Source organism: Lactuca saligna, chromosome 1 (assembly GCF_052625555.1).
Source record: "Lactuca saligna cultivar CGN05327 chromosome 1, ASM5262555v1, whole genome shotgun sequence".
In the NCBI taxonomy this organism is placed as follows: Eukaryota; Viridiplantae; Streptophyta; class Magnoliopsida; order Asterales; family Asteraceae; genus Lactuca; species Lactuca saligna.
The window spans coordinates 6,403,995-6,416,397 of NC_136417.1; the positions used below are offsets into that span (position 1 = coordinate 6,403,995).

At 33.0% G+C, this 12,403-nt stretch overlaps 1 protein-coding gene across 1 annotated transcript; it reads left to right on the forward strand.

Moving 5' to 3' along the window:
- Positions 1-385: 385 nt before the first annotated feature.
- On the forward strand, positions 386-10,634 carry LOC145040705 (transportin 1). The gene is made up of 29 exons (XM_078988632.1): positions 386-778; positions 2,405-2,692; positions 2,778-2,867; positions 2,983-3,060; positions 3,154-3,234; positions 3,597-3,647; positions 3,825-3,910; positions 4,743-4,809; positions 4,914-4,970; positions 5,053-5,082; positions 5,177-5,236; positions 5,358-5,471; positions 5,554-5,667; positions 5,901-5,999; positions 6,207-6,332; positions 6,421-6,495; positions 6,582-6,653; positions 6,910-7,020; positions 8,257-8,340; positions 8,424-8,531; positions 8,607-8,708; positions 8,801-8,863; positions 8,947-9,021; positions 9,114-9,185; positions 9,295-9,419; positions 9,500-9,551; positions 9,625-9,693; positions 9,762-9,821; positions 10,141-10,634. The coding sequence occupies exons 1-29, from the start codon at positions 596-598 to the stop codon at positions 10,222-10,224; spliced, it is 2,676 nt and encodes an 891-aa protein (XP_078844758.1). The 5' UTR covers positions 386-595; the 3' UTR covers positions 10,225-10,634.
- Positions 10,635-12,403: the final 1,769 nt, after the last annotated feature.

Consider the following 12,403-nt stretch of genomic DNA (forward strand, 5'->3'; position numbering starts at 1 on the left):
ACTTACTAGATTGTTTTTATGTACGTATTAATATAAATTCGTGTCTGTTTACGTTTCAACTTAACTTATTTATTTATTTATATTTAGATTTTCGTGTTTATTTTTAAATATTTTTGCTTGACATGATTTTGATTCCTAGTTTTGTGCTTTTGCAACTGAAGCAATCTTAAGTTTTATACATGAAGTTGGTCATTGATTGGTTTGATAACTTAAATCATCCTAAATTTCAATTACCATTAAATTATTTTTTTCTTCTTAAATCCATTACTAAAATCTTGTTAAAGAAAAGTCAATATTGTCCTTCCATTTTGGTTATTCAGTGATTAGGCTAAAAATTTCGTGTAGTTATTAAAATTACGGGTTTACCAAAATAAAAGAAAATTACAAGAGGAGAAAATGGGAACAGCCCCACGAAAAGGGCAAAAACCGAAACCCCTGTTCGTGATTTGAACAGAGCGCAGTCGTCATCAGCATCTCTGAAACGAAGAAATTTCACATCTTTGTTAACCAAATTCAACCCCTTCCCTCCTTTATCCATCCCCACAATCTAGCATCAGCACCTGCTAATAAGTGAAAAACCCTTTGCTCATCAAGTATGGCGGCGGCGGCGGCGGCTACATGGCAACCTCAAGAAGGAGGGTTCAAGGAGATCTGTGGGTTACTAGAACAACAAATATCTCCTTCTTCCGATAAATCACAGATATGGCAGCAGCTCCAACACTACTCCCAGTTTCCCGATTTCAATAATTACCTCGCCTTCATCCTAGCACGCGCTGAGGTAATTTCGGTTTTGTTCGTACTTTTTGGTGATATATCAAGGGTTTGATTAGGTTCGCTACTGTTAAATTACATCTCTTTGCTCCTAGTTCGCCATAGAGACCTCGGACTTTGTGGGGTCCAGTTAATTATACGGTGGGGTTTTTAGTTGATGTGATCAGTTGTAGATGATGCTTGATCATTTGAGACTGACTTTACGTGTACTGTAGTCCAGATTGCAGTACTTAACTTGATATCTTTTCCAAGTAAACTAGAATTCTATAATTGAAATCTTATGACGTGTTAGCACATAGACTTCTGAATATACCAGTTGGAGCAAGAGTTTTGTAGCAAGAGGAGATTGGCAGGAGAGTGTTGACAAAGTTTGACATTGGGGAAAGCAGGGAAGAGAGTTTTCAGCGTGTGGAATAAATTAAAGTTGGCATTAGATAGGTGTGCAAGGATGCCGTTCATGTTTTAGGAACCCTAGATAAGCTTGGGTTTTATAGCCTTATGATATATTTTGAGTTCATTTTTTAGTATCTGCGCTAGCTTGGGGTAAGGGTTTCTTGTTGTACTTCTTGAACTTAAATAAAACGATGTTGAGAAAAGCATTCATGGAAGCTGCTTTTTGGAATTACTCTCCTCATTGTTGATCATTTTAGAAAAGCAGCACTAAAGTTCAGAAGTTGGAATTTGTATAGTCGCTGATATATATATATATATATATATATATATATATATATATATATATATATATATATATATATATACACTTTCAAGACTGAATCTTTATGTCTAAATCTTTTGAAACCTGGAGTCTATTCATCCAAAGTTGAAGTGGTATTGCTCTCTCCTGGTTGGAAGTGACTTTTATGTTGATCAGAGCTTTAGGAAGTTATCTTCTAGTTCCAATTCTACTTTTAGGTTTCCCTACTTGTTTCCGAAAACTAGGTTGGCCATAGAGTCTTTTTATGTTGAAAAGTTGCAATGGGCAAAAGTCAGAAAACTACAAATCAACAACCGAACATGGTGTAAATTATTAGACTCTAAGCATTTGATATTTCATATTATGGTTATAAATGATAATTTTATCGAGGATTTTCATATGCAATCTAGGTCGATTGGGTTGGTTTATACTTAAAGGGAAACTGTTGGTTACTAGGAGTTGATTGTACTTACAAGCAGTTGTTTAAGGCAACTTATAATGGATTTTTGTCTAAGACGTGAGTGAATTGTTAGCAGTAATTACTCATTAGGAATTTATCATGAAACTGTTGGTTACTAGGAGTTGATTATACTTACAAGCAGTTGTTTAAGGCAACTTATAATGGATTTTTGTCTAAGACGTGAGTTAATTGTTAGCAGTAATTACTCATTAGGAATTTATCATGAAACAAAAAACCGATAGCTGTTTTCTTTATATACCACTTTGCTTGAAATTCACAAAAGCAGATAGCTATGCCCATGCATTTGTAGAGAATACAATACTTGATAGTCTTCCTTAAATCTGTCATCCTTTTCCATATCACTTTATTGGTTTCATATTGATGGTGTTTATTTTTTTGTTTGCAAGAGTGACTAGGTGAAGGGGAAAGTTCTTTGATATGCGTGTTCTTTGGGTTGATATGACATGTATAATTTACAGGGTAAACCAGTGGAGGTCAGACAGGCAGCTGGATTGCTTCTGAAAAATAATCTTAAAACTGCATTCAAGTCCATGCCTCCAATAAATCAGGAATACATAAAAGCTGAGCTGTTACCATGTTTAGGAGCATCAGATAGACAGATCAGATCTACATCTGGAACCATCATTAGTGTTCTTGTTCAACTTGGAGGTGTTTTAGGATGGCCTGAGTTGCTGCATACCCTTGTCAAGTGCTTGGATAGTAGTGACTTAACCCATATGGAAGGTGCCATGGATGCTTTATCTAAGGTATCTCTTGTCTACATCTTCATGTCATCTTAATTTTTTTTTTGAAAAGATTTCACTTTCATATTGAAATTGCTATAAATTTCAGATCTGTGAAGATATTCCTCAAGTGCTGGATGCAGAAAATCCTGGATCATCTGAAAGGCCCATTGATGTATTCCTCCCAAGATTACTCCAGGTAACACCTTTTTCTTGTTATTATGATTACTTAGTTTTTGTTTCTTTTTGAACATTTGTTCTTTTTCAATATCTCATGATCTTAAGTGGTGCTTTTTTTTTTTTTTTTTGTACAGTTGTTTCAATCTCCACATGCCACACTTAGAAAGCTTGCGTTGGGTTCTGTAAATCAATACATTATGTTGATGCCACCGGTAAAAGTTATTTGGACATTTAACTTTTGACTAAATTACTTAAATTGCCACTGCAGAAAATACTAAGCAGCAGACACTTAAACTTTTTTGCAGGTTTTGTACATGTCTATGGACAGTTACCTCCAAGGTTTGTTTGTTCTTGCAAATGATCCATCATCAGAAGTACGGAAATTGGTAAATATTTCTGCTCCCTGGCATCAAATCATCTACCCTTTTTAGCCTATGCTCAGAAGGGTATTTACTAAATTTTTAATCATTTTAGATGTTGCCACTTTTCTTGTTCTTATATACCAAATCTTTGTGAACTAACAACTGTTTCTTTCTTTCTTTCTTTTGATGATTGTACTTTTCTTTGCGTCTTAAACTTGAACAATTATGCTGTGATCAGCCTGCAGTTTTGTGGAACATACATCTTTTCTTTATAATGAGTTTTGCAATCATAAGCTTCATGAGTTTTTGGTTCTGTTTTTTGTTCGAATTGGAGTTATCAAGTGCTGCTTTTCATCATTAATAATAATTACTCACATGGTGGATAGGTTTGTTCGGCTTTTGTTCAGCTAATTGAAGTTCGTCCTTCTTTCCTTGAGGTGGGATTTTGTTTTAATTTTCTTTTTTACTTCCCATATTCATTATTTACACATATTGCTGCTCTTTTGTTGCATTAGTGTTTCAGTGTACATTTCTATTTTTTGCTCATGTACAATTCTGGAATCACCTTTCCCTTTCTTATCTCATATTGTTCAACATGATTTTGTGCTCTGCAGCCACATTTGCGTAATGTTATTGAATACATGCTACAAGTGAACAATGATCCTGATGAGGAAGTGTCACTTGAAGCCTGCGAATTTTGGTAACCTGTTATCTATTTGAGCCCTCTAAACCATTATCATTCCTTCTCTTTTTAGGGGGTGTTTGTGATTGCTTATTTGAAGTGCTTACTGTGAATTCTCAATATCTCTTGATGTGGTGCTAAAACAATTGTTGAAGGGATGTTAAGACACGAGGAAAATGACAACTGGACTTGGCTGTTGTACAGATGTTATGAATGGATATCTCTCTTTATGATCCCTGCCTAGCAATGTTTATTAAGTTGCTATCTTCTTGCAAAGCTAATAAAAAATTTGATTAACTTTTAACTACTAGTATGATTTAAAGGAATAAACATAGTTTTCCTCTTTGAGTGGACATGATGCCCTTGCATTCAAGTTTTGTTTTTTGCTTTACTCGTCTTTTGTCTTTTATTTTGTGTTCTATTTTTTTTTTTTAATCTATTTTATTCATCTACTGTTCTCTTTATTGTTTTCTTATTGGTATATCGTATGATTTGTATCTGCATGTCTTTAAATCTTTTTAAAGTATGCATCATATACTCATGACTTTTCATGTTTTATTTATTATGAGTATGCTAAAAATGATTTATGCAACCATTTTTATATGTTTACAACAGCTCCAAATAAATGTAGTTGCTACATATGTCAGTTTTATGAAATTTCATGGCTTCATGTCGTGAAACAATGCTTAAATAGCTTCATACTATTATTAAAATTATGGTTTGATGAAGTTTAATCTCTATCAATCGTTATGTCAAACAGTTAATTTGGTTAAAGTATGATGCTATGATCTTTTGTCTATTATACTTCTTATCTTTTCTATGGTAGCCTTCTAAAATTCTAAATTGGTAGGTCTGCATACTGTGAAGCTCCATTGCCACCTGAGAATTTAAGAGCATTCTTGCCACGTCTGATTCCAGTATGTTAGCCTTCCTCATTTCTTTAGCAATTTTTTTCTTCTTTTTCGTGTATTGTCTATACCTTTTGCTCTATGTGTTTCATGGTTATATGGGTAATTGGTAGGTTTTATTGACAAACATGGCTTATGCTGAGGATGATGAGTCACTACTTGATGCAGAGGTCAACTCTTTTCACTGAATTTCTTAATTATGAATACATGACTACTTTTTTTGCAGATCGTAACTTAAATTTATAATTGCAGGACGATGGCTCTCTTCCAGATCGTGACCAGGTTCTGATTTCTGTCTCTATTTAGACCTCTTTAGGATATGCTTCTTAAAGCATATGATTCTTGAACAATTTTCTTATTTACATTAGCTATGCAGGATTTGAAGCCACGTTTTCATTCATCACGTTTTCATGGATCCGATGATGCTGAAGATGATGTATGTGGCATCTTTCTTTCTGAGAGTTGATATTTCTTTTTAAAATTTTACTCAATCAGCTGATGTGATGGTTTTTGATTAAGAATGGTTATTGATGACACTTTTGTACATGCAATTATAGGATGATGACATAGTGAATGTATGGAACCTCCGAAAGTGCAGTGCTGCTGCCTTGGATATAATCTCTAATGTGTTTGGAGATGAGATTCTTCCAACTTTAATGCCTTTTGTCCAGGTAACTGTTTGATTAAGCTATTTGTTTGCAATTGGTTTGCTTATTAATCATGAAAAAACATGCAACTTTATGGTCTGTGTAGGCTAAGTTATCCAAGTTAGATGATGAAAGCTGGAAAGAGAGGGAGGCTGCAGTTTTAGCTCTTGGTGCTATAGCAGAAGGTTGCATTAATGGTCTTTATCCTCATCTCTCAGAGGTAAGCTCCATAGTTGCTAAACCTGAGATTATACAAGGCATTATATGATGTTGAATGCATGAACAAACTGATATCAGTATTACGATTTATGATAAAATTTATATACTTTTTCGAGCACAAATGTTCTTTGGTCAGATAGAGGATATATTTTCATTGACTTATTTTTCTATGGTTCTTAGTGTCCTCTTGAAGTTGAAAGATTGACAATGTTTAAAAAAATTATTTTGTTGCAGATTGTAGCCTTCCTCATCCCCCTTTTGGATGATAAGTTTCCTTTGATAAGAAGCATTTCTTGTTGGACACTTTCGCGTTTTAGCAAGTTTATTGTTCAGGTATGATAATGATCCTTTCGTATATACTTAACTATAGTATCAGTGTATCACTCGCTTTTATGAGATCACATTATTTTCAAAATTATCTGAACATGGATCATTGAATTTGTAATTCATCATGTTATTTTCAATTTCTCATATGGAGTCTTTAGAGACAATGTACTCTGAAAATCAGATGTTGATCAGTTATTTGGTTTTCTGCTTCAGGGCATTGGTCATCCAGAGGGACATGAACAGTTTGAAAAAGTTCTGACAGGTCTTCTAAGAAGAATCTTGGATAATAACAAACGTGTGCAGGAGGCTGCTTGCTCAGCTTTTGCAACTCTTGAAGAGGTGGTTATTAAGGAAACAATAAGTCATAACTTCAATGGTCTGAATTCGGAAAATGAAACATATAATTTAAAATATTATTAACTTTCAGGAAGCTGCTGATGAATTGGGACCACGCCTGGAGATCATACTGCAGCACCTAATGTGCGCCTTTGGGAAATATCAGGTTGATTCAGAGTCATGTGTTGATCTTGCTTACAAAGACATTGTTTCACTTTATCTGATGTTTCATGTTTTTCATGGTGTATGTAGAGGAGGAATCTCAGAATTGTTTATGATGCCATTGGTACTTTAGCAGATGCAGTTGGAGGGGAATTGAATCAGGTAATGCATATTGATGTTGGACAAATGTTGTAAATTTTTTGTTCCACATGAAAACATGGAACAATGTTGGACAAGAGACCTGCTATTGATTTCTCGTCTGGGAAAAAGACGTGAATGCCCTCCTCATGTCCTATCTAACAAATGCAGCCTTATGGTCTTGGCTATGTTTTATATTATCTTTTACTTCATTGTTTTATCTTGAGTTTAAAGCTTGAATGGATTTCATTTACATGGTTAACATGATTGTGATTTGCAGCCTAAATACCTTGAAATTTTGATGCCACCATTGATTGCAAAATGGCAGCAACTTTCAAATTCAGACAAAGATCTTTTCCCACTTTTGGAGTGCTTTACATCCATAGCACAGGTATTGTTTCTGTTTCTTATCAGTTTAATTGTAAACATTATAAGTTACAAAAACTTATAAAAAAGTTGCAAAAAATGCATATTTTGAATTAATATAAAAATTACAAAAGTATACTTGGATAACTATTTTTATATTATATACATAGGAAATAAGAAAAGACAACATAGGAAAAGACAAAAAGTAAAACAAAGATAAAGAAATATGAAAAAGAACTCTTCCACCCAACGGTTGTTTGTGTTTAAATAAAAAACCAAAAAATAATAGGCCTTTGGATAAAGCCCGGCCCGGTCCAAAAAAAGGTCCAGTCTCCAAAACATGCAGCATACCCTGCTCATCATCAAACTTGAAAAAGAAAAAGCTTTGATCCTTCATCATGACATCTTTTAGGACAGTTTATCAATAAATTACGAATGTGATAGTTAACTATGGGGAAACTAATCTCTTTCCAATAAAATATCATCCATATAAGGTATTTGAATAAAGGTAGGTTCCACGTGTCCCATGAGATCCTCTTCATTTGGCCTGAAAACCTGAGCCCCATTAACATCCCATTAAAATGGCCTAGTATTTTGAACCAATGGGAGCTTTCCATGTGTCTATGCTTGTCTCCCACTGAGGACTTGTCTCCACTATGCATTTGGTGTCATTACATGAGCATGTCTCCCATACCATTTTGGAGACCATGATCTACTTACTACCCTGACATGTGATTGGCTCATATCCATCCACCTGCTTGCTTTTAATTGGTTGAACATGGATGGCTCTTTCATCTTCCACTACACCATCCACCTATCCAGATTTTGATTGCCTACCTACCTTCACCAATCTTTATGGTGTTTGATTGATTCTTAATAATGCTTGGTGGTTGGTGAAGTTGATACCTCAAACAAACTGCTGGTTTGTGGTGGTGAAGTGGCGGCATATTTTTCCGGCACCATTTTTAATACATACAAAAATTAAGACTAAACTAAAAAAACCCTACAAAACACTCAATTCTCCATTGTTTATTTACATCTGAAATACACTTTATATAACATTTTAAGTTGAAAAAAATATTAATTAAACTTTAAAAAACAGAAAGATAAATATAATTATATCTTAGATGCGACTGCAAAAAAATTTATGTGTATGCATATATTTAGAACCCGTACACTACAAATTGGACAACAAACAAGTATACGTTATGTTATCAGATTATTTATTGTTAGAAAAATAACATGTTTCATTGTCTTTCAGGCATTGGGTAGTGGATTTGCACAGTTTTCACAACCTGTTTTCCAGAGATGCCTAGACATTATCCATACTCAACAGCTTGCCAAGGTTGTAGATACAAAGTTTTATTGTTTTATGAATCACTCATGTCATATACAGCTTCTGATTAATCTGGTGTATTGTTTTTGCAGGTTGATCCTGCTACAGCTGGAGTCCAATTTGACAAAGAATTTGTAGTTTGTTCATTGGATCTTCTCTCTGGACTCACCGAAGGTCTTGGTAGTGGAATCGAGAGTCTGGTATTCACTTTTCACCATAATGAATTTCAGATATTCATAAATTACAGGATTTTGATCATTTTATTTCTTCTACAGGTTTCACAAAGTAACTTAAGGGATCTCCTTCTGCAATGTTGCTTGGATGATTCTTCTGATATCCGTCAAAGTGCATTTGCCTTGCTCGGAGATCTTGCAAGGGTAATTTGGGAATTTCCGATCTCATTAAGCCTAGTTGTTAACAATGATTTATGTTGCCTTTATCACATTAAAAGTTGACTTCAAATTTTTAGGTTTGTCCAATTCATTTGCGCCCTCGCCTGGCTGAGTTTCTTGAGGTTTCTGCTAAGCAACTGGTATGGTGTCAAATGTCAAAAATGTCTTTTTTTTATAAATGTCAAATGTCTTTTAAAAAAAAACCAATTTACACATCTTGCAGAATACACCCAAGCTGAAGGAAACCATTTCTGTGGCAAACAATGCATGCTGGGCTATTGGGGAGCTTGCAATTAAGGTGCTGCATTACACAAATTGTCAGATATCTTTAAAAAAATAAAATAAAAAAACAATTGATTCTAATTAAACTTTAAATTTAAATTGCTTCAGGTTAATCAAGAAATTTCTCCAGTGGTGATGACAGTAATATCATGCTTAGTCCCAATCCTTCAACACGCAGAGGTGATTTATTTGTTTTGTGTTTTATTGCTTCATTTTATTTCTATATGATTTTGTTTATTATCTGAATCATCATCATCATCATCTAGTGTTTGTTGATGTTATTTCTCAGGGGCTTAATAAGTCACTGATTGAAAATAGTGCAATCACTCTGGGTAGACTTGCATCGGTTTGTCCTGAGCTTGTATCACCTCACATGGAGCATTTCATGCAAGCATGGTGTATTGCTTTAGCCATGTGAGTCCAACCTCATTTATTTATTTCTTTCATTTCCTTTTAAAAATCATATAAATTTAATAATTTCTTTATATCAACAGGATTCGGGATGATATTGAAAAGGAGGATGCTTTTCGAGGTCTCTGTGCAATGGTATGCATATCTGCTTTTGTTTGGTTTTGACTCTTTTGAAGCAGAAACTTACTTATGTTTGGTTGCTTTGCAGGTCAAAGTGAACCCATCAGGGGCTTTAAGTTCACTTGTTTTCTTGTGTAGAGCCATTGCTAGTTGGCATGTGAGTTTTTTTTTTTTTTTCAACCATTACCATGCATCTACTTATATTATTTTGACTTACACTTGCAGGAAATTAGAAGCGAGGAGCTACACAATGATGTTTCACAGGTACTCCTTGGTTATAAACAGGTATGATCTTTCATCTCTCTTTTTTCACTGATACTTTTTTTAATCTATTTACATTTCTCTACTCATCTCAGCAATTTACTATACATTTGTTACACCTAATAGCAACTTACTTACATTTTGGCTATACAAACACGGGGGATGTATACTTATATGTTACATATTGTTATTAATGGTAAAACGATGCAAGTATATTACTATTATGGGTAAATGAATAAATATTACTGTTAACATGTTTCACATTACTTATTGGTATTATTAGGTAAAAAGACTAAAATATGTTGTTATTTCCAACAATTTGATTTATTATTATATACGACAGATGCTGAAGAATGGAGCATGGGAGCAGTGTATGTCGGCTTTGGAGCCACCTGTAAAAGAGAGGCTCTCAAAGTATAAAGTATAGTTGGTTGGTTGGGTTCATTTGATTTTTCATGCATTCTTTTAGAATTCAGATCGTGTTGTGCATTATCTCTCTCTATCTTTGACCTGAGGACAAAAAAGTCAAGATTTGCTTTTCCCCGATGCAGTACAAGATTTGGTGTACAGGGGCTTGCAATTGCGTCGCATTTGGGATTATTTCTTTTTTTTTTTTTTTTTTTCTATTTTATATATTGCAATTTGCTGCCGTGGATTTAGTTTTTATTATTTTTTTTGTTTTAATTGAACTACTTGGACTTCTGAGTTAGTTTGAAGTTGTATTTTGAATGTAATTCTTCTATTGAGTTGAGCTGATCACTTGGTAATTGTGAATGATTTTTGGGGATGGCCGGTTTTATGGGCACATGTACTATGAATGGATGTGTTTGGTTTCTATTTGCTCTTAGCGTAAGTCACTCTTGCGGGGTAACTAACTGTTGCGTTTGTTTTCATTTGATTTTTTTTTTTTTTTCAATATACCATCGAACTTGTTGTTCGTGTTCAACTTAATTCTTTTGACCGGCTTTTGACCTGAGATAGCCGGTCAAAGGGTTATGGTGAACACAAACAAGTTTGATGGTATATTGAGTACAAAAAAAGGAAAGTGACCAAATGAGAACAAATGTAATAGTTGGTTACCCTTCTGATCCATTATCTTTTTATTCATTTACAACAAATTCCACATTATCTTCTGTTGATATTAATACTTTATTAGATTCATTCTTCATTCTCTTCAGAACATAACTCAAGAAAGAAAATTATTTATATATGTACAACTTTGCAATGCACTTGAATATTTATTAGGGGAATCTTGACTAAGCAGGTGCGTTTCATAATTATATTTATATTTCCAATCAAATGATTCATTATATTATGGATTCTAGACAAGTCTGTAAACGAGTAGAATCATAAGTGCTGTGATTTTTGAGTTTACTTAGCTTTAAGATTGAATTCATAGGATAAAATACAACATCAATATGTACAATATCATGTAGCTTTTGCAGATACAACACCATAATATACATTGATGTAAACGTTTATGATGATAAATATATCTCTTATACACATTCATATCTTTTTGCAAAGATGTGTTGATAGCTAACTACAGTAAACATAACATACACTATGTTCTAACGAAGTTACCCTTTTGAAACGTTTTAACCATAGACAACAAATGAAAGATTTTTTATTTTTATTTTTATTTTTTTTTATTTTATCATTTACACTTGAAATTGTCATGTTTTATGGGATTTTAGGATTTAGATTGAAGTCCCGTGTTCTAATTTCTGCTTAATGCTATAAGTTTCATATGGTCAATTACACATAAATTACTGTGATGGACGAAGAAAATATATTTTTCATTATTTAAACTTATAATTGTGTCATTTTTGGTAGGATCTTAGGATCACAGTGTGATCTTACAAAGCTAAAAACATCTTATATAGGATCCTAATGATTTGCAGTTGAAACCATCTCGTTTATTCTACATGAATTTGCTTATTTTATTTCCTCTTCCCGTCATGTAATAAGTTCCATTTAATCAATTTAAAATTTTAGAAGTTCCCATATTAGAATCCGTCATGTAATAAGTTCCATTTAATCAATTTAAAATTTTAGAAGTTCCCATATTAGAATATGATGCTGAAGTATTCAAGTTAGTATAAAAAACAATATGAATAACTGGAGGGCATAAATGTAACATCCTATTTTTAGGGTTAATTTATTTTATTTTAAATAAATAAATAAAACAAGTGAAATTAGTAATAATAATAATAATAATAATAATTACCCAACTTAATTTCTTAACACCATATGTACCTTTTATAAGTCTTTAAAATATCATATTTGTCCAAATCTTTTTGTTACAATGTTTTTTAATAGTTCATAATCATTCATTATATATTAAATTTATTATAATAATTTTTTTTTACCATATTATCCCTACATCTATAATAATGTACCATCTACTTCTAAATTATCGAAATATTGCTCTCTTGACAAACAAAACACTTTATTTTCAACTCTTTTCATGGAATTTATACATTGATTGCTTAGATTTTGTTGTTGTTGAATATTATCATGTTGTAGATGGATGATATTTTAGATATTACCATTTGATATTTTGATATTTATGAAGAGCATATATGATATTTTAATGTTTAAGA

Bases quoted from the DNA above. Each gene is read 5' to 3' on its own strand.
- LOC145040705 (XM_078988632.1), top strand. From the start codon at position 596: ATGGCGGCGGCGGCGGCGGCTACATGGCAACCTCAAGAAGGAGGGTTC. The intron at 6,333-6,420 runs GTGGTTATTAAG...ATTAACTTTCAG, and splicing joins CTTTTGCAACTCTTGAAGAG to GAAGCTGCTGATGAATTGGG. The intron at 7,021-8,256 runs GTATTGTTTCTG...ATTGTCTTTCAG, and splicing joins GCTTTACATCCATAGCACAG to GCATTGGGTAGTGGATTTGC.